This window comes from Zonotrichia leucophrys, chromosome Z (assembly GCF_028769735.1).
Source record: "Zonotrichia leucophrys gambelii isolate GWCS_2022_RI chromosome Z, RI_Zleu_2.0, whole genome shotgun sequence".
Lineage (NCBI taxonomy): Eukaryota > Metazoa > Chordata > Aves > Passeriformes > Passerellidae > Zonotrichia > Zonotrichia leucophrys.
The window spans coordinates 38418144-38441220 of NC_088200.1; the positions used below are offsets into that span (position 1 = coordinate 38418144).

Here is a 23077-nt window from a genome sequence, read left to right on the forward strand (position 1 = left end):
AGTCTGCCAAATCCATAGGCTTGTGGTAGCCTACAGTTGAAGTTCATCCCTCATTCTTTTTCTATAAGCATTGTGTATTTGGCCTGTTCAGTACTTATTTCCTTACTTATGGGGACCAATCAAAACTGTAGTTTCTACTCTAAGTTGAATATGTCTCAACTTCCTGTTTCCCTTCTGTTCTAACATATTAGAAGACTAAAACAAAAAGGGTACCCCATTGTGATAGTAGTGCTTTATTGGTAATATAAGTTACCTATCCCGACAATGTTTTTGTGGAACATAGCTTTAATAACTTAGAGAGGACTGAAGAATTTACAGAAATTACGCTGTGTTTAGATACCCTCTGTAATTTTAAACCTGTGGCATAGATTTAGAGTTATCATCTAGCTCTGTAACTATACAGTGATTTAGAAAAGTTACCAAAAATAACTATTCCTCAGTTCTTATAGGCCACTGCTGTCCTCTGCTGAATTGTGTTCCCTATTGTATATGGTTTTTTCATAGCCAGCAGAGGTTCTTCTTTATGAAATACATTCTTGGATGTGCCAGTCTCTGCATACATTTGCAATTATGCAATCATTAAAGCTAATTTTGACTTCACAGAAGTTCATGCCATCTTCATCTTTTGTATTTTTGCTAGTAAAAAGCTGATTTATGCATTCTAATAAATTTAGTTTTCAGTTTTTTCACCACATAAGTAAATACACAGATGCAAACCCCTTTCTTGCTATATGTGTAGTCTCCCCTCCATTAGACTTGAAGCGTTTCAATTTGCTACACTTGTTTTTGTGGCTGTGTTTTTTTAATAATACTTTTTTTACAAAAATCTGTTCTTTTGATCAATGATCTCCAAAGAAGCATGCCTTGAATATAAGTTTTCTTCCATAGTCATGTTACTACCTCTCTGTTCTTGATTGATTTTTTTTTTTTTAAAATTCCTCTGTCAAAGGCCATGTACTTGCTTTTATCTGTGGCTCTTTTTTAACTGGCAACTCCATCCCCATGCTCTTTATGCTGGTACTCGTGATGAATGCATGCTCTGTGCCTTCTTACTCCCACCCAAACTGTTTGCGTTCCCAGAGGTTTCATGGTTGCCACCTATTAGTGCAGTGAAACCCATCCCTGCAGTTACACATGCCACAAATGTACGGCTAGAGACTTCTGTTCTGGAGATCAGATCGTTACCAGCAAGTCTCCTCTTGGTAGCCATAAAGATACCATGGCAGTCAGCACATACCATGACAAAATAAGAATGCATCCAGCTTTATAGGTGTTTTGGTTTCTGTAATAGTCAGCTCATGCAGACAGAATGTGAAGCGAGAGTTTTCTTCTGCACTGGCTGTCTTTGTAAGAAGGGATGAAGAGAGAGGGAGGGATCTTCGTGCCTCAGAAAAGGGCACTGGGATTTACTTGGTTCGCAAAGTGGAACTATTTTTAATGTGTCAGTCATCTGTGTGTACATTTCTACACCATAGCCCAAGTTCTTGTATTTAAAAATAGCTTATTGAGTAGTATGTATTTTTCTGATACAGTTTCTTTCCACAAACATTTTTATACTGTCATGATAATTAAATGATTTAGTGAAACATGAAAAATCTATTTTATTTTTCCTTTTCTATAACTTTCCTGCTTTTAACTCAAACTTCTGATAAGAAAAAATGATAGTGAAATCCTTAAGAAATGCTGAACAACAACAAAAAATTCTGTGTGTTTAAAGGTGTTTTCAGTCAAATCTGATGATTGCAATTGAAAGTAAAAATTTTATGTGAAAGGTTTATGAAAATTGAAACTTAGAATTATTTTTTTCTTTTGTAGAAAGGGTGACCTTTGTTTAGTTTTGTTGAAATTTATTCATGTGCAACAAATTACTCAAAAATAAGAAATGTGACACTTCTTTTCTATGAGCTGATGTAGCTTTCTGCACATTTGTTTAATTAGCTTCCTACATTTTCCACTGGAATAAGTTATCTTTAGTCTCTTTTTAAAAAGAAGTCTCTAATAAAGAGACGTACATTTAGATAAAACAGATCACGAGGTCTCCATTTGCAGTAGTGTTTGCAAGAGCAGCATTTAGTGTGCATGCATACGTGTGTTAGAGTGGGACAGAGCCGTGTATTTCTGTAGAGAGGAGCTAAGTGATGCTAGTCCCTTCCTTCCTAACACAAAGCCTTACAGAGCTCTAACTTAGAAGTTAATTAGCTTATTCCTTTCCATAGTTAGGAATATGATAGAAGTTTTGCTTTCATGGAAAACTTTGTTTCTTGGGACTTCTTTCTTCCAATGTTACTTTTCCCTTGTTTTCACTTTCAGAACTCTTCAGTTTTTCTTATGGAGCTTTTTCAGTGCCCAGAATGACTTCAGCATGTTTTTCACACTCCAGGTTATCTTTTCTACACTCTGTGAGGAGAGAACTTGGAACTGTTCTGTGTCTGAAGTACCATGGGAACTCTAGTTTAGAGGAGTGTATGAGGGGACAGGAGCTGTAGGGAGCACAAGTATTGTTTTCTCTTCCTTGACTGCCTATTCTTGTTTTTGTTACTTCCTGCAGTGTCACCCTTGTTTTTGAAGAGAAACAATGTTGAGACATTCCAGTAAAGCAGTGACTGAAAGGGCAAAGTTTGGGCTAAAAATAACTCAAGTTAAGCCACAGGCTCTACTTTCATAAGTTAGTGTATGTTACACTGCTTTGTAATATGAGGCCAATACAGGTTATGTGTTTGTATTTGGACAGTTTGCCTCCCTGCCATTGCCAAGCAGTTCATACAGGGAAAAAAGGCAAAAAGGAAACAAGGGACAAGCAGTCGAATAGTGTTCTGTGGTTCCCTAAATATGTGATTTCAGGGCAGAGGTTCCTGGGTTTTATTTGTTTTGAATGACTGCTGAAAGAAGTTCTTCCTCTTCATGTATTAGTTTAGATTTTGAGTTAGTCATTCATATTTTTAGAGTGGATTTATATACTATCTCTCTCTAAATACTTATCTTGTTTTCACAGTCTATGGATGGCTTGCATGAAAAAGGAATGGTTGAAGATGTTCACTGTGGCTCCATGAAGAGTATGCGACCTCCTCATCCTGGAATGGGCCCACCTCAGAGTCCAATGGACCAGCATAGCCAAGGTTTATCCATACTATGCATGCTCTATGATTTTGGTGCCTCTTGTTCCACAAAGAGCCTGTCATTCCATATCACAGATTGCCAGTTATTTCCCTTCAGCTTTGTTTGGAAAAGCTGAACAGGGCAAGGCAAATAGCTGAATTGCTTTGCTTGCTGGAGTATCCATTAGGCATGTATTGGAGAAAAGCTAAGGTTCCAGTCTGTAGCTGGGGCAAGTGTATCACAGATTTCAGTTTGCATCTCTAAAGAAAAAACCCATCAACTTACTTACTATCTTATGTGGCTGCTGTGAATGTAAATACATTTTAATATGATTTACTATCATCAAGTGCTGATCAACGTACTTTCCAATGTTTTTTATGCCAGAAGATAGAAACTCTTTTTAACATATCACTATGTGCCTTCTTTGTGTCTGTAGGTTGGAACATAAAAGGACATGCATTCTATGAGCAGCTTGGTATTCTGGAGATTTAACTAGAAACACCTGCTAGTATTAATAAGTTCAACAGCAGACAAAACTTTCTGTGTTGCATGCTTAATTATTTTACAACAACTTTTGAAGACTCCCTAATGATATTAGACTCTTGGTGTGACACACACTGTACAGATCTGTTAGGAGGTGGTCCTGAACTTCTTTGTGCTTTTCAGTGGTATGTGATTGAAACTGTAGTGTGTAACTTGCCAGCTGAATCCCAGTCTGGGACCCAGATAATCAGAAAGTAATGTTTTTCCACTAAACCTTTCAGTATCAATTTAGTAAAATAGAACTGACTTTGCAGAGACAAGTTCTTCATTAAGTAAAACTTCCTCTTTTGTTCATTTCACCAAAATGTAAGCGTGATCATCTGGGAGACAAATTTTGCGTGTCTTTGCACTTAGAGGGCACTTCTGCTTAGGATGAAATGAAAGAGCATTTAGTCTAAAGATGAAGATGGGACAGTTCATACATTATGTACTGAAAATGCAGGAGCATAGGTTGCAAATGCTTCAAATACAAGTAGCTTCTGAGTTGTTTTCTCCTTTTCTGTGCTGCCTCAGGTCAAATTTCCAGGTTATTTTGCACTGTAAAAAGATGATTGATTGTATTGATGGTAACTTTGTCAGGATAGATACTACAGATTCCTACTCTCTTTTTTGTATGCCACCAACTGTTACAATGTAAACAGAGATTACTAGAGTTATGATGTGGAGCAGGCTTTTAAAAGAAGTGGTCAAAAAAATCTCCCGATGTTCTAATATTCCAGATACTTTTTTTGACATTATAGAGGACTGTTTTAGCTTTCATTGACTTTGTGTCTCCATTTTTTTTGTTCTTACACAACTGTCTTTTCCACAAAAAAGTGGTGATGGCACTTGATGCTGTTCTGATACTTGCTGGGCAAAGTCCCATCTACTAGACTTGTAGGTTTTTGCCATTAGTGTTGAGGTCCAGGGTAGAAAACCAGGTTCCTTGATAGCCTGTCAGCCTATTAGATATTTTTTTATCTGATTTCCCACAACATTAGGGAAAGTAGCGCACTTGTATTTTTACAAATTTTCTGGAAATATGCGTATTAATGACAGTTTACCCATGCCCACACTCATGGCAAAAGAACAGAATGACTTCTCTGAGAATCGATGGGAGGATGCCTGGTAATTCTTGAAGTCCTGACAGAATCTTCGGTTGGGTGTGGTAGAAACCAAGGCTTGCTATAGCGTTCACTTCTTCATGGATGTCTGATAGTCGAGCTTACAGTACACGGTTGTGTACAATTTTTAACAATGTAAGTGTCAAGTAGAAATGATACCTCATTAGTTCTAGGTCTGGTTTTTTCATGGCTATTGTTTGTAGTCCTCAAGTTGAAGTAGATAAATATGCACTAATTGGTGGTTTTGGGGGGCATTTGAGAGAAAGTAGCTGAATAAGTCCAAAACCCCAGGAAAGGGATTGCTTTAAATTTCCCCATTAATTTGAGAGCTTAGGAAGAATGGCCGTGTGTCATTAAATATTGTTGTAGGTAAAATAAATACTGTCTCTCTTTATGTCTTTGGGATGTTGGCAGTGATTCAGACCGTCAAGAACAGTTTTCTGGAAAAATCACAGAATCATAGAAACATAGTATGGTTTGGGTTGGATGAGGACCTTTAGAAGTCATTCTGTCTCTGTTCCCTTTTGCAGTGAACAGGGTCATGTTGAACAAGATCAGAGCCCCATCGTTCAGAGTTGTTCAGTGCCCCATTGAAAGTCACTATGAATGTTTCCAGGGATGGGGTGGGGCATCTACCAACTGTTATGAACAATCTGGCCAGAGTTTCACTACCCTCATTAAAAAAAAAAAAAGTCTTCCTTACTTCTAGTCTGAATTTATTGACTAAAATGATTCCACCTTGTCCTGTGGTACTGTCCTTGTAAAAAGTCTCTTTGCAGCTTTCTTTTAAGCCTCATTCAAGTATTGAAAGGCCACAACAAGGTCTCCCTGGAACCTGCCTTTCTCAGGAGGAACAACCTCTGTTCTCTCTGCCTGTTCTCACAGGAGAGCTGGTCCATCTCTCTGATCATTGTGGCTTCCTCTGAATCCTGTCCAACAATTCCATGTGCTTCCCATGCTGGGGACTCCAGAGCTGATGCAGCCCTGCAGGTGGGCTCTCAGCAGAGCAGAGCAGAGGGGCAGAATCCCCTCCCTGCCCTGCTGCCCACATTGCTCTGGATGCAGCCCAGAACGCCATTGGCTTTCTGGGTTGTGACCACACAAGGACAGCTCATGTCAAGCTACTTGTCCTCCTGTATCCCCAAGCCTACTCAGCAGGGCTGCTCTCAACCTCTTCATTCCCCAGTATGTATTGATACTAGGATTTGTCTTGACCTTTGTGCAGAACCTTGCGCTTGGACTTGTTAAACCTCATGAAGTTCAGGTTGTCACACTTCTTGAGCTTGTCCAAGTCCATCTGAATTGCATAAAGTCAGCCTTTAGCCTGACAAATTTACTATTATATATTACATAAATATGATACTACTATATTATTTTTATATACTAGTCAAACTAGCCTGTCATTTTTCTGGAAGCCATAAGCTAAACTCCTTCATTAAAATGTTAACTGGTCTGATACGGTATTTGTACAGTTTTCAGGAAAAATGATCTTAGCCCACATATGGAGCTTCTCTGTGCATTGTTAAAGCCAGTAGCGTGATGATTGACACAACCTTGTCTGCCTGGTAGAGTTGTAAAAATTCCTTGGCTTGTTACTGTATGATACTGTGATTTAAGACAAAGATATCACTAAGTAAAATCAATATAATCTGCATTAAATACATTATGATAATTAAATGACAGATTATAAACTTAACTGTAACTAGAAGATGATCATCCAATTGTAGATTTTTCTAGTCTTTTGGAAGTCGGTTTTGGTTGAGTGCTGTTCAAGGTATTTATGATCTGGAAAAAAGTTTGAAGTCAGTACAAATAAAAATTTTATATAACACAGAGGTTTAGCAGTGAATAATAAACAAGTTGGTTACAAAGGCTGATCGGATTCTGAGAAGAATGTGCTTATTTTTCTAGCACAGGTTTTAGTACAGCCAAGAGCCATGCATGTCGAGGAACGAAGTAGTTTGCTGTGTAGTAGTATAAATTGTGTTATAAAAAGCAGTCTATACTGCTGAGAGGAGTGTGTTTGTTTTATCCTAGAGAATGTTAAGCTCCATTTTTTAATTTGTCTGATGAGAGAGTTAAAAGAATACTTGATCAGTCTGCACATTCCCAGACAGTAAAAGGGTTTGTAATTGATGAAGCCTTTAAAGTAAAAAAAAAGAAAAAGCAGTGTGTTTTGCTATCTGCAAAATTGCCTGCAAACTATTTGAATTCAAAATGTGTTCAAATAGCCGTATTTTACTTAATGAAGATATTTAACCTTTGAAACAAGGATTGCCCAAGTATTTGTGGAAAGTTTTGTATCATACAAAAGCTAAATCAGCATTGGATGTCTTTGTCATCTCTCCCATAGACCAAAGGGAGAAGTTTGTTTAGAGGTCAAGAGTCGCTGGTCTGTTTTGGAAAAGCTAGGTAGGCTATTGTAGCTGTAGTGGTCCCTCATTGACAGAAATCTGCCTGTTCATGGGCTCCAAGATTCTGAGAAGGACTGGTAAGCTAGACTGGGAAACAATGTCCTTAAATTTTTTGACCATGGCAAGGTGGATAGTTTTCATAAAATGCTTCAGTACTAGAAATCTGGGTGGAGTACTTGTGATGAATCCATAGGCTGTTGTCCTTCTGTATGCAGTTCACAATGGGAAGTGGTCACAAAATGAGTTTTCATTTAAATGCCAGATGTTCCAATAGCAGTCTTTTTAGTTCTTTTTAATAATTTTGTAAAAGAGGGAAAAATATTTGTATTTAAGTGCAAAAGCAAGATTTTTTTATAAAATATATGCTTACAAATGTGCGTGATAAATTAGAAGTAAATTGACAACTGCACATCCAGTTGTAGATATGGTTATGTAAATCAAGCATACATTTGTGAATGAACAAGAGAAAGTTGATACAGAATTTTGGAAGTAATGATTCTTATGTTAGGTAATAATTAACTATCCTTTTCTGAGGGGAAATGAATTATGAGCAAATCAGAAACATTTGAAAGCTAAATCTGCAAGAACTGTGTCATTTTACCTAAGTGCCTGTTCACTGGTTGTATCGTAATTACTGTTCTGAGATTTTTGCATTTTTTTTAACCAACAGTAATTACTAAGTTAAGGTATGCAACTTTATTATTTAGTTTCTCTGTTTATTTTTTTATTGGTGCTCAGTGAGATGCGAGTCATGCAGAAAGAATGTTTTACTAGCTCAGACAGATCATCACATTTTTATTGTGTACTGCAATAGGATGATTTTCAGAAGTCTGAATATATAGGAGAAAATACTATGAGTTGGTATATTTCTCCTCAGCAATTGCTCCTTCCAGTCTTACTACCAAATTGGAGAAAGGGTAGCATTCCTGGCTAGTTTTGGTGGCAGATTCTCTTTTCTTGAACTTATGTACAGTGATGCTCCTGTTCAGTGTTAATGCCTTTGTTTTGATGCTAACAGGTTAAATGAGTGGAAAATGCATTGCTCCAATTTCATATTTAGCTGTTTAAATAGTAAGCTTACTACATGTTTCTGATTTTGAATTTGGTTAGAAACTGTCTTCCGGCACTGTGAGTGAACTGTGGTGAATTCTGCAGTATTTATATGAGGAGTATGACATTTACTGTAAAAAAATGTTATCCAGCAGATTGAAATCATGGTTAGAATTGACTTTTGAAGGGGATTAGATAGAAATTTGAAAGACAAGCCAATTATTTATATAAAATAAAATACTTGTATTATAAAAACTTCATGAAAATATGTAAATGAACTGGAATAAACAATTTTTGTGGTTTTCTGTGATTGGAAAAATTAAATGAAGTTACTGTGATACAGCAGTGAAAAACAGGCAAATTTGAATTGTTCTGCTGTCTTTTCTTGCTGTTTGTAAGTGGAAACATAAGGGCTGAAGGAATTTAGCATTCTGGGACTTGATCTATTTTACTTTTTATTAGTCATGCAGTATTTGTTGGACTTAAAAAGACATGCTGCCATTTTTAAACTTCTAGAATTCACAAATATACTGCTGCTTCAGAGGTAATGTTCATTGTGCCTACTGTTCTTAAATTAGTTGCATTTCCTTTTCTGAATTCATTCAGAATTTTAAAGATGAGGAAAGACCTGCCACCTTATTCTTCTGCCTGCCAGTGTAAGACTTTTCAACAGTTTTATTTCTGCAGTCCTAGTTGTAAATTACTTGCACGCATGACCTCTCTTTCTTCTTTGTTCAATTTCACAGTAACTGGTGTTAACCCTGGCCACACTACTGAGAGGGAAATTTTGTTTGCTTGCCTTAGGAAAGTTTGTAGCCTCAATCTGGCATGGGCGTACTTTTCACTGTGTTTCAAAACACTGTGCTTTTGTCCTGTGTGTGTGTACTTGATTCTTTTTCTTTGTTTTTTAAGCTAACTTCAATTGATGATTGAAGTGATAGTTCAGTGAGTTACACAGCTCTATTTCTTCAGTCCTGTCTATACCTTCCAAATCCAAAAATCTTCTTACAGTCATATTCTTGAGTACAAATATACCTTTTCTGTTGGTTTTAGTATCAAGATGTGACCTATATGTTCCTCAGACACTTTCATTGTTTAAGACCTAGTAAATTTTAGTGGCAGTTCAAAACCTCTGTTGAACATTACAGTGTTTGAACTGCTAAAACTTTGAGTTTTTTCTGTATCTTTACTAGGTTTTTGTATTTTTTGTATTAATTTGTAGGTGTTCTTTCCATTTCATTATAGCATTAAAAATGTTGAAAAAAGGGTCTAAATTTTTAGGACTCTTATTTTCCAGCTTTAAAACAGAAAAGAAAGATGTTATTGTTTCTGTTATCTGAAGTGAAGCAAAAAAACAATTAAAGCAGAAACATTGTGTACACACTGCCCTCCAACAGTACTTGGAGAAGCATTAGAACTAGGATTTCTTCCAATGTTCATACTGTAAAGAATATACATTGTTTATGATGTGCTGTGTTGTATTTTTGCTTAACAAGTTGATGCCAAAGTCGGATTAAATATGTTTCTGATTATGCGTTTAGTTAGGAAAACTTGAGGAGGGTTTCTGATGAAGCCTCTTCTATAACCCATTGAAGGGTTATGGGAAAGACAGGACTCTCCTCAAAGATGCACAGTAAAAGCAGAGAAGTAATGTTTACATATTGTGTAAGTGAAATTCTGATGGGACTTAAGCGAAAGGAAATCCAGCATTACAGTTAATAGGAGTTACCGTCATTTGAGGTTTTCAGAGCTCAGTTAGACAAAATCTGGGGAAACCTGATAAAGCTTAGAAATTACTGCAGTTTAAAATTACAGACAGGGTTGTTTGGCCTCCCTTTCCTGGTATTCTCTGTGTTGTTCAGAACTGTAGGTTACTGTTGTCCTTTTATGGTGGGACAATTTTAGGGGATGTTCTCATGTGCATGCTTATCTGTGTTAGAGTCTATGTGTAATAGGATAGGAAAAAAGCAAGTAGTATAAATACTTTATTGGGACAGGCTTGTGACTGTATCTTTTTTTCACTATCATAATATGAAAATTTTCACACATTAAGGAAAAATTTTCATATAGCATCACAAAATTTACATTGTGTAAATGCCACATTTTAGCATCTTTACAAGAAGTTTAGAAGGATTTTGTTCTTTCTTGACTTCATGGAATGTTTTTATTCTTCTTCTTGCCAAGCACAGTTTTCCATTATTAAAAATGCTAATGCAGAGAACTTGGAGTAAGAGAGAAGGCACAAGTAATAAATTCATAATTGGAAAGATCAAAAAATGTCTGCTTTTGAAAACTCCTCTTTGCAAAACTTAGTCACAGACTTAGCAGCTTGAACTGTCAGGACTGAAAACAAATATTCAACATCTTAAACCACTGTTCTAAACTTTGTAGTCCAGATGCATTTCAAGGTTTTGAGTCTGAAATGTATCAGTCATTAAGGAATTTAAAACTTGGGCAGTATATCTTGAGGAGGAACAGAAACCATTTTTTCAAAAGCAGTTCTGAAAACAATGTCATTCCAGTTAGGTGCCATTTAAAGTAAAACCTGAGATTTAGAAATGTAATAATGGACAAACATTGCAATAAACCTCACTTTTTAGTATAAACCAGTAATGCAGTTGCATATTTTTTTGTTTTGTTGTGGTGTGATGGGTATTTTTTTTAAGCAGTGTGCTCAGCAAGAGGGATTTGTAGCTTACCCTCTTCTCTTAAAATAATAACGAGATAAAAGTAAGTTATGGATAAGTGGAATAAACTTGAGTTATTTATCATGCTTTTTATCACCAACAAGGGATGTATAGACAATTTTTATATTGAACTAGTATATAGCTCCAGTAGTTCTAACTTTTTAATGTCTCTTCCTTTTCTTTGAACTTCTGCCCTCATTTTTCTCTTGAACTATATAACTTCTCTCATTCTTTCCAAAATCATCATCTTTTCCCATGGCCATCATCTTTAGTTTGAATGTTTCTCTCTTCTCTGATCTTTTCCTATCACAAATCCCCTTTTCCCCACTGTTGTTCTATCTCGTTTTGTTTGGGATTTTTTTAGGAAAACTGAAATCCTTTCTTCTTTTTCTTCTGTCTCATACATTTACAACCTTTATTTAAGTTGAGCACAAGTTTCAGTTCTTTGGCACTCTGATCTCTTCACTGGTTAAAGTTCTAGTGACTTACAGCTCCTGTCATCCCAGCGTTGAGAATGAACAGTGGAGATTACTTTGCGGTTTTGCCTATGTTGCCTTTACTGAAGGGTCAGTAGGAAAAGTGAAGCTAAAGAGCGAGTAAAATTTCTTTTGTGATCTGTACTACATATAGATGAAATAGAAGTTGTTTCACTTTAAAGTGTCAGGAAAATTGGGAAAAGAGTAGTTTGGGTGTCACAGAATCATGAACTGTATCATGTTCTTTGGAATTATGATCTTTGGCTGTAAACATGGAATATGAAAATGAGCCAGAACAGTTTTAGATTTTTATGAATTTTTTTTAGACTTTTCCAATTTGTGAGAAGATTATTTGTGTTCCACAATACCAGAGCAAAGTGAGTAAATATTGTTACCTCTTTTTCACTCTTGGTGGATAAAATCCCCAAAAACTAGGTGTCTGTTGTGCTTTTTGGAGCTCAAGAAAATATGTAGTAGTAGGTGTAATTAATCTTCAGAATTAAAACCATTTTTCAAGCAGTATAGTAAGATATAAGTGCTGTTCATTTCAGAACTGTGATTGCTCTTGACAGTCTTCAGCAGCTTCTTCAGACAGTGATTTTTGTGCTTGCAGTTGATGTTCCAAGTTGTTGAGTATCCATATCCAGACGGCAAAAGGTATTCAATGTACCTTGTCTGGCTCAAACCTTTAATCTGTATAAACTAAAGAGTAGATGTGCGGAAAGTGAATACCAATTATTTCTACTTTTACGTGTTGGTGAGTGTTGGCAAAGAAGGCCTGTGGAAGTGAATGGATATTCCTTGATGTATGTGCCTCAAAATAAACTTAGGCTATTAAGCTATAAACTAGGCAGACTTCACTCCATATGTTCTACAAAGCAACATTTTTCCATAGTTCTAGTAAATAACACTATATCCCCAGGCTTCTGTATATTTCATGTTTTAGTTTGTCTTACTCCAAATATACAGGTAATTGTTATATTTAGGAATTATTGGACTAAATAACTGTAGTTCTTCTTAAAGAAGAGCTCCTGAGGCTATCTTGATATCCCAGGGAACTTTGGATTGCACTTTTGTCTTCACAGAAAATGCTACAGCTATCCAGACCTGAGAGAGATACTTTTATACTTTATGTACTGTTAAAATATTGGATGAAATTCAGGTTTAAGTAGCAGAGTGGTAACTTTATGATTCTTCTACCTGTTCTAGGTTATATGTCTCCACATCCATCTCCACTAGGAGCGCCAGAACATGTGTCCAGTCCAATGTCTGGAGGAGGTCCAACACCACCTCAGATGACTCCCAGTCAGCCAGGACCCATTATAGCAGGAGACCCACAAGTTATGAATCAGCCTAACAGAGGGCCTTCCCCTTTCAGCCCTGCACAGCTGCATCAGCTGCGGGCTCAGATTCTAGCATACAAAATGCTGGCTAGGGGTCAGCCCTTGCCAGAGAACCTCCAGCTTGCTGTCCAGGGCAAGAGAACCCTGCCTGGCATTCAGCAGCAGCAGCCTCCCAGTGCCTTCAACAGGCAGTCTGGTAAGTGAGTCTTTGGTAAGAGTCATTGCTCAGGTAATGCTTGATGTTCTGCCTGTGATAGATTAAGAAATGGGTGCTGCACAGGGCTGTAATTTGGACCTGTATTAAGGCTTAGCAAGTGCATGAAACACATCTGTTATTAATAGGATATTGTCAAAATAGAATACTAATAACTGAAATAGAAGTTATTTCACTGCACATTACTGTGTCTGTCCTGGTATGCTTGACAGTTTTTGAATGTTAATCGTACTTTACTGATAGCAATTCCCCTTGTTTTTCTTACGGTGAATTTTCAGTCTCCTGTTGCTGTGCAGGAAAGTAGGTAAATAATCTGGATCAAGTTGACTGATTATTTAGGTTGTTGAAAATAAACCACACACAGTGTGCTGTTAAGTGCAAAACATAAGAAAAAGGAAGTGTGCTTACTTTTTTCTCACAATGGTGATAGATGTTGCAGTGAGGTAAGCAAGCACATTTTGGTCCTAAGAAGACTCTTACATTAAACACCCTGAACCTGTTAGTTTCTGAACACTTCCATTACTGAGTTTGTGTTAGAATCAAGGGTTAAGATGATATTGTTTCTTAAGTTTTAATAATTTCACTGTTCACTTCATTTTGGTGGATATGGCTTTGCTACCAATTAAGTTGGGTTTTTTCATGAAACATGATTTTAGGTATGTGTATTACTTTCATATGTATTAACAATAAAAACTACTTAAATCCTTACTTAAAGAAGAAAAGCACTACTTGCCTGAATAGACTAGCATGCTAGAAAACAATGATTTTTGAATCTTGGAAGTAGTTTGTGTTTCAGCAAATTTTATTCCTCTGTCAAATTGCAGGTATTGGATTACATGCAATGAGTGGTGCTGCTGCTGGACCAGGGGCTGCACCAGGGATGCCTGGACATACAACTGCCATTACCCCTAAAACGTGGACTGAAGGTATGGTGGGAAAAGGATGTGGGGAAAAGTGAAAAGGAAAGGTAAAAAGTTGTGCAAGAAAAATATTGTAACTTCTACTGTGTCTAAGATCTTAATCAAGGAGAGTCTAACCTTTTATTCATATGGAAGAGACCCACATGAAATTACTGCAATTTTTAGACAGACTGAACATGAAGCACCTTTTTACAATCAGAATGAAATCTGTATGTTTTCTGAGGAACATGCATAAAACTTAATAACTTATGTTCTGAGTATACTTAATTGTAGCAAGCTTGTCTTTCACCTTTGCTACTGTAAAAGAAGTTCTCAAATCGTAGTAGAATAATGCTGTTGCCTTCTGTATATTTTGTTCTTTTGGAATCAAATTGCTTTGAAGGATCAGTGCAATCTTTGAGATCAAATGAATGCTGCAACTTTTTCCCCCATGTCTTCAAATATATTTGTCATTCATTGCACAGTCATTCAGCTTCCCCGATTCCCTGAGAACTGAGGTTGCACAGAGGCTTTTCATGGGCTTGCTTTTTTTTCCTTCTTATAAGCTGAAATGCAGTGTAGCTGCATACAGAATCTACAGCTTATGCTCAAGTTCCTTTTTTGGAGTTTGATGCAGATGTGTGAATGACAAATGGTGATCTCTGTGTTTCAGGATTGGTTTGAATCAAGGTTGATTGCAAGATTGCAGGTGTACTTTACAGTTGTTTTCCCTAGCTTAAATGACTATAACTCTTGAGATAATTAAAGCAGCATCTGTATTTTAGCAATGTCTGTTAACAGTGAATTCGTGAACATCTGAAGGCATGGGTAACTTGTCATAATGAAATTCTAAAGTCTATGACCTTTAGGGACTGTAAGTGACAGGTACCATTTTCATGTTAACGGAGGTGTTGCTTTTCAAAGTGATTAAAATAATTGAGTTCCTGATATTTTAAATAAATAAAATTTATAGGAGATCACAGTGAAACAAAAGCTATTTATATCTGGCAGGTATTTCTGAATACAGTTGAAAAATTTTCATATGGTTATCAAGTTCTGGTAGAGGTCTGAAATCAGACCTAGTTCTGCTTGTTGCCAGGTTGTGGTTAGATGCTTTCTTTTAACTGTAAGGGTAGTGAACAAGAGGCAGAATGAGGTCTTGCTTTTGGAGGAAGTCAGTTCTACAGCTGTTTCATTTCTGGTAACACGAGAATTAGAAGTCCACAGAAACAACAAAAGAAACAGCATTCATTATAAAATTTCATGTGTTTTGTTTTTCTTTTGGCCATTTCTTGCAATGTATGGTATCCTTGCATTTTAGTATGCCTGTTTTAAAAACAGAATGTAATCTCAGTGTGCCTTTTCTGGTGATTTTGAATGTTTATCTTACCTTCATATCTTGTGTTCAGAAAGCCATCTTGATTTTCTTCCTGCTTTCCATGTTTCATGTTGTGAATCAGTACCGTTCATGTTTCAGGCCAAGCCCCAGATATGAGCGTCTCCAATGCACAGCAAAAGCTTCCAGCACCAGCTCCTAGTGGGAGGCCTTCTCCTGCTCCTGCTGCCGCCCAGCCTGCTGCCACCATGCCTGGGCCCTCTGTACCACAGCCCCCGCCAGGACAACCTTCACCCATTGTCCAGCTGCAGCAGAAGCAGAACCGCATCAGCCCTATCCAGAAGCCACAAGGACTGGATCCTGTTGAAATACTCCAAGAACGTGAATATCGGTAAGAGTGAATAACAAGGTTAAAATTATTCTTGTTTTTCACATCCTTAACTGGAACTCCTTGCAGTCAGCTACTGTAGTGGTAATAGTGCAAACAAAGTTTCCAGGGAAAGGCTGTATTACCAAGCAGTACACAAATATCAAACCAAAGGATTATTTAATTCTACTCCAAATGATGAAATAGTGAAGCATACTGGCAGTATCACAGGAAACCATTTAAGTTTAAAGTGAAACCCATTTTGTGTTCAAGGTTTTCATTATTATAAAAAAAGGAAAGTTAGGAGAGAACAGAGACGGCCAAAAGGCTGAGGAGTTAGTAACCACAGCAAAAGCACATTTTATGAATATGATGGATTTGTCTAGACAGCCAAAGAGTGAAGAGAATAAGAAAGTCACAGGCAAGATTAGGAAAAAAGTATGCCAATTAGGAGAATGTATACCCATTTCAAAAATTGCCTCCCGAGTGTTCTGTTTAGATGATGAAGTATATTTGTTAAAAAGTATAGGGTAGAACATTTCTTTTGCAGTTAGAAAGAGACTTCTTCCCTCTTCACAACATCAAGGCTATTCAATAACTGACCTTGAGAGTCTGCCAGGCAGAAGGATTTTGACTTGCACCTGAAATACGTTCCTGATGATTATCAGTTAGAGGAAAATAATTGCACTCAGAGTATTACCTGTTTTAGTTTAATGATGCATTTGCATTGTTACTTTGAGTTTGTAGAGGAAGGTAGCCAAAAGGGATGGTGACCTCACAGAAGACTGGTTTAACAACTTTTGCTTTATAAAGGTAAAGCACCGTGAAGCGCTTTTGGGTGTGATGCCATGCCCAGAATTCAGGCCTTGATTACAGAAAAGCTGTTAGTTTTTGTGTCAGGTATTGCTTAACTAATTCTATCAGTGCATTCTTGTCGTGATACTGCCAGTCTTATGTATACACCCTAGAACTGAATGGCTGTATCTCTTTCAGCATGAGCAATCAGCATTTTCCAGCATCTTTTTCAGAAGCTTGTAGAACACACCATTTTATGGTTTCAGTTACTCTGTCAGAAGAATTGTAGCACTAACTTCAACGAAGAATCATACGGCCAGTATGATGCAGTGTTTTCTGCATCAATTAACCTCAAATTGTTGCTCTTCCTGTTTTAAGCCCTGCTCTACTTAACTGTTTGTTCCAAGCTGTTATATCTTAGTGTTCATAAACAGAGGAAAGTAATGAGTAACAAAAAATAAAGCTGATACTTTTAGTTGTAGAGAACCAGTTACAGATCCAGCATGTTAGGTTCTAAATACACTGTTGTTCTTGGCATAGTGAGATGAAAGTTTGGTAGGGATTCTCCAGCAGAAGGATTTTATATTTTATGGGATTTTTATCCTAGAAGAGAGAAATAAGATCCCAACCTTTTTAGTGTTGAACATTACTGGTGTTTAATTTTGCTTCAAGTTCCAGAATATGTAGAGCTCCTGGAAGTCTTTTCATTACTTAATACTGTGTAAGTAACATCAGACAAAAGTTTTGAAAAAGACAGTTTCACAGCTTCTGTGGTTTGAATGGTGCTGAATTTAGCTTTAATATGGACAAGTTTAATTCAGAAATGTGTCTTCACAATTTCTTAATAAAAAGGGAGCAGAAAAAAGCCAAAATAAACATCCTTATCCTGAAAACACTGAGGTTAGTGCAAGCTTTATGAAACAGTTGGCTCTTGAGATCTCACACTAAACTCTTTTAATAAAGGAGCATTATATCTTGAAAACCATTTGAATTCCAGGTGAATTTCTGCATCCCTGTGGTCCCCCATGGGCTGCAAGGGCATAGCTGCCTCACCATTACCTGCACCATGAGCTGTGGGGGAATCTCAGCTCTGCTGCATGTGACCCCTCCTTCTCCACTGATCTTTGTGTCTGCAGAGCTGTTCCTCTCACAGGTTGTCACACAGCTCTTCTTTAGCCACAATTAATCTGCCCAGTAACTTCCCCCACCCCGCCCCCTTCTTAAGTCTGCTATGGCAGAAGCATTGACACCGTTTTGATTGGCTCAGCCTTGACCAGTGGAGGGATCTGTCTTGGATCTGGCTGGTGTTGGCTCTACTGGACATAGGAAAACTTCTGACAGCCAGTGCTGTAGCCCTCCTGCTAGCAGTACCTAGCCATGCAAATCCAATACACATTTTTATAAAACTCTCCTTAATGCTTTCTTCCAAATAAAGTGCTGCTTTTTATTCTCACTGAATAGCTGTCTGAAAGGTAATAATGCCTGTAATTTAAAGTTGTTTTATTATGTTGAAAGGCTTTTTCCACAATCATTCTCATTGCACACTAAAAAAAGAATACACTTGGACACTTGGAAATGTCCTGCAGATTGTATGTGGTTTCTTTCCGTTATCTGCTAAGTATTTTCTTAGGCATCTTCTTTACTGCCTGGCATCCATGCCAGCTAGATTTGATTGTACAACCATAACCTCTGCTGCTAACCTGAGTTAATGAGGAATGGGTGTGCATCACTTACTTTGCTAAGAAATCTCTGCGTACATTCAGTGGCCACTTTCTGCATGGAGGTAGATTGCTGAACTGCAAAGATTGATTTATTACATCTCCTTTAAATGGTGAGATTATGTACTTCAAGTGATTGTAAAAAGATCTAGGAAACTTTTTTCTTTGGATTCTCTTTACCTGACAGCTGTTGGCATTGTTCCATGAAAATAACAGCAGTACAACAAACCGTGGTCACATCCTTTAAAGACTTGAAGGTGGCAGTGATGAGCGATAGTTCTTCCATTAACTTGACTTGGAATTCTTTAAAAACTCCCGCTTACTACTGAAGAAGGCATTATTATAATTACTCTGTTAGTACCATAGACAATATGTATAAATAGTACTTCTGGGAAAGTATGAAATTAAACTTCAAAGGTTTTTCTTATTTTTTTTGGTTCATACATAACCCATCTGGTTGTCATTTTCTTTATTCTTCCATACAGGTACTGTGGATTTTCTTTTACTATTTCAACTTCTATTTTTCTGGACTTTTTTTAAAATAGAGGACTGGTCTGGGTTACAATAAGAGTTTTCTGAGGTAATATCTCTACTGACTTAGAAATATTGATGCTTTTTGTTTGTATTCTTTACCTCTGACAGGGTTGTTAAAGGAAGGGCAATCACTCACCAAAGCATTGAATTGTCATTGTTTGTAGCTCAGTGCATTTCAACATATGAAGGAAAATAGTTGAAGGAAAAGTTATCCTGGATATACTAATCTGCTGTATAATTTAAGGATAAAATTTCATATGCATTCATTTCTGATCTGCTTTTTTTATCAGCTCAAGTTGAAAAAAAATTATTAGCAGTGAAATGGATATTATATGGGAGGGGACTGCATAATATGATGTTGGTACATAATAAGCACACTCTGTGGGCTTTGATTATGTTTAGACATATCTCAGTAAAATGTATATTTGGATTTTAGTTACAAATTTTGATGATAGGAATTCAGAGGCCAACCCCCCTTTGGCAATTGCTTGGACTTCTATTGTGTAAACTTCTACAACAGCAGGCATTTTTGTATGTTTTATATCTGAATTGAAAGAAAAAAACCAATTCTGACAGAACTAAGAGGTCAGCGTTTCACTTCATGTTTGTTTGGAAGTGACTCTTACAGTTAGTTATCTGAAACCATAAGGCATGCCAGGGAGAACCTAGATTAACTCATCTGCATGTATAGTAAAGAAGGAACATTCATTGCTAGCAAGAATGTACAAAGAAATTGAAAATATGTTCAATATTCAGCTGCTTTAATAAGTTCACAGCTCAAAAGAAAGGTTTGGAAAGGTTGTGACTGCTCCCTTAAGGTTTCATTAAAGTCAGAGAAATTGGGGTTTAGCTATAACTGTTTTGTAGATGGAGTTTCAGGAGACACACTGCAGCTATTTGGGAAGGGAAAAAGAATTAAAAATAATTGTTGTGATGCAGGATTGCATCCATGTGTGGGTAAGCGACAGGTAGAGCATATGATTTGGAACAGCTTAGCTGTTTTTTGTAGCAATGTCCACTGGCTAGTACATCTCTCCAAGAAACCACTTAATTCTGAAAATTTTACATCCTTAGGTGAACTAAAGTATCTTCTTACTAACTGGAGTGCCCAGTTGTGCAAAATGTGAGCTTTTTTTAGTGTGGTATATAAACTGGAATGAAACTTTTTCTAGGTTAGAAATAACTCTTCTTGATTTGCTTTTCAGCCTGTACGACAAACATTACTTACCTAATTCTGCTTTAGTTTTTACTCTCCTAAAGATACCAATATAGTCTTCTGCAGTAATGCAGCATCACATCCTATTTGTTGTTCCAGGAACTTCAGAATTCTTCTGTTAATATTAAAGGCAGAAAAAATCAAGTTCTGTCTATTAGTCCCCCTCTCTCTCTCTCTCTTGAATTTGCAAATGAATACAAAATACATTCTTCTAAACGAAGAGTGAAGTAGAATTCAATTTGCAGTAGCAGCTATATAGCTGTGAATACTTTATAAACAAACTTACTTTGTCAGTAAAATAATGAAATAAAATTCCAGTTAATAAGGCAAGTACGGTCTATGTCATCACTGACTACACTGCATAAAAATAATACCCATCAAAGAGGCTTGAAAGCAGAATCCTGAATAGTATGTGTAAAATAGAATTCCCAAGTTTATTTTCGCATATCTAGTTCTAGTTGAAAAGAAAAGCCAAGGGACATTTTGATCACTTGACAATTTATTTTCAAAGTGGAAAAAGACACCCAGTGTCATCTCTGCAAAAGCCTGTTAGCTCAGAAGAAAACCCAGAAAAATACAAGTAAATACCTGAGTTGTACTGACTGTTTTTACTATCTAATTTTAGTAATGCCTTACAGATTTCTTGTGGTGTCTTACCCAGTTTTCTGGTTTTGTAGACTTCAGGCTCGAATTGCTCACAGAATCCAGGAACTGGAGAACTTGCCTGGCTCTCTGCCCCCTGATCTGCGGACCAAAGCTACAGTGGAGTTGAAGGCACTTCGGTTACTGAATTTCCAACGCCAGGTAATACCATTTACTTGAGGAAAATTTTCATAGCAGTCACAGGCAAACCTGTTCATGCAGTGAAGAGTAAACTGGAAAGAGATTTTTGGTTATTGCAAAGTGTAAGCAGATCGTGCATGTGAGCTCATGTAACCAACAAGCAACTCACAGAAATGTTAGATTTTATTTTGTCTTGGTAATGAAAATGTGCAGGGGCTACTTTTGTTCCTTGCTTTATCTTCCAGTGTAGAATGTGACTATAGAACTGTGTCTTTCAAAATGAACACAACATTGGTACAAAGAATAAGTTCTGCATAGACTGCAAGCTGATTTTCATCACAGATCTTCTCAACAAATACCTCTTTCTGGACATACTTAGTATTTCCACAAGTCCCCTTGTTTTAATAAAAGTTGTGTGTTGGTGTTTTGTGTGGTATTTCTCTGTGATTTGTTTTTCGTATTTCCACTATGCTGCAGACTTTGAAAATGAAACATAACAGGATCATACATAAAGTATAAGTTGAATGAGTTGAATGTTGAGTGCCTGTATCTACAAATTAGTTTCAGGAAAGGAATCAAACTGCCAGACTTCTACAGGCCTCTTGCCATTGGCTTTTACAGCTAGTTTGGAAGAACAAAGATGTGATTTGGCAGGTCAACCGAAATACTTCCTGACAAAAGCCTTGGCAGGAGTTGTGCCGTGGTGTCCAAGTCTTCCTTCCTTTCTACCCTTGGCACTCATTTATAATGAAGTTTTGTCAGAGGTCAGATGAAAAGCAGCAGGCTCTCCCTGTTCTGCTGCTGGGACTATGGCAGTACCATTTCAAGCTCCTAATGTTTACCTCTCCCACCTGTCTTCACTCCCACAGCTGGCAGTGAAACAGATTGTCAGTTATGTTCAGGTCCAGCACTAGAAAATGTGTTATGTATGTGGTTCATTTGCATTTTATTTTGATGGTGTAACATCTAGGCTAGCCCCTTTTACTGTGGCAGGACAGTTCTTATCAGCATTTTATAAGGAGGGAAGAAATGATAATTAAAAGTAATTAATGCTTTTGACCATTCTGAAGGTTAAAGTTTTTTGTTTAGGGTAACAGATGTAGCTGTTGCAACTGTATCAATACTGTATCTTTTCAGAACTATAATGAAAACGGAAGAAGAGACTGCGATATCTTTTGAATTGTTTACTTTTTTACTCTGCCAGAGCAGTGTTTAAAGTTGTTTTATTAAGAGCTATTATATTTTTTTGAATGTTTGTCTTTTCTCCCCTCCCTCCACTGGTAGTTAAGACAAGAGGTAGTAGCCTGTATGCGTCGTGACACAACACTGGAGACAGCGCTGAACTCCAAAGCCTACAAACGAAGCAAGCGGCAAACTTTAAGAGAGGCTCGTATGACAGAAAAGCTTGAAAAGCAGCAGAAGATAGAACAGGAAAGGAAGCGTAGGCAGAAACACCAGGTATTTTAACTTATTAGGGTTTGCCCCATGACAGAAATGCATTTTGCTTTGCTGTGCAGATGTTCTCTTTTACATATTTTATTTACCTTTGGAGTTTTTTAAAAAACTCCAAGTGCTGTGATAAGTAATTGGCAGAACTCCTACATTCCTGATTTCAAATCCTTGCTAGGTCGGACTGCCTGCACTAACTTGATTCTCTTTCTAGGAATACCTGAATAGCATATTGCAGCATGCTAAAGATTTTAAAGAGTACCACCGGTCAGTTGCTGGGAAAATTCAGAAGCTTTCTAAAGCTGTGGCAACTTGGCATGCCAATACTGAACGTGAGCAGAAAAAAGAAACGGAGAGAATTGAGAAAGAAAGAATGAGGAGACTAATGGTAAGAAGTAGAGGAAGGAAGATGTTTTTTTATTTAAAGTTATGTACTGTATCCCTTTAAAATGCTTATATATTATCTCAGCCACTCCCATGCATTTTGTGTTTGAAGTACTCAGTAATGAAAAAAGTATAAATCCAAACTACATTTTGTTACATATGTTTCTGTTACCGGTAGTGTGATACTGTTGAATTTAAGGCTCCTGCTTTTTTAAGGTTTTTGTATAGAAGTATCTTGGTGTTTTTTACTAGCATGAAAACTTATCACTGCCACTTCTGAATAGCAGCAACTAAATCTTATTAAGTTCACATATTAACCCTTCTGTATGATTGCAGGGTTATTGGTCCATTTTACAAATAATGGGCTTTGGTTTATTTCTAGGTTTATAGTTTGGAAGATTCCAGATGATTAACTTGTTCATGCATTACTCCACAGTTTTTACATACAGTTGATTCCACATATAACCAATAATAGTAACACATGTATTTTGAGAATGAATACCAGTCAGTTCTACCCATTTAATAATTCAGATCATACTCTGCACCATTTCATAGTTTTTCATTCCCTATACCCTCACAGTATCAGTTGTAAGAACAGAGTGAAATGGGTTTATGTATAATCATGTCTCTTCAGAATGCTGTGGAACCAGTCGGAGGGCTGCCTAGATTT

The 23077-nt window shown here is 37.0% G+C and overlaps 1 protein-coding gene across 1 annotated transcript in view; it reads left to right on the top strand.

Annotated features, from left to right (window-relative positions):
- Positions 1-23077, top strand: part of SMARCA2 (SWI/SNF related, matrix associated, actin dependent regulator of chromatin, subfamily a, member 2) — a 115168-nt gene that overhangs the window by 18581 nt on the left and 73510 nt on the right. Inside the window, exons 3-9 of the mRNA XM_064735304.1 lie at positions 2993-3116; positions 12579-12908; positions 13751-13852; positions 15303-15552; positions 20469-20595; positions 21859-22032; positions 22238-22411. Coding sequence (XP_064591374.1) covers positions 2993-3116; positions 12579-12908; positions 13751-13852; positions 15303-15552; positions 20469-20595; positions 21859-22032; positions 22238-22411 — 1281 coding nt within the window. The remainder of the gene's footprint in view (positions 1-2992; positions 3117-12578; positions 12909-13750; positions 13853-15302; positions 15553-20468; positions 20596-21858; positions 22033-22237; positions 22412-23077) is intronic.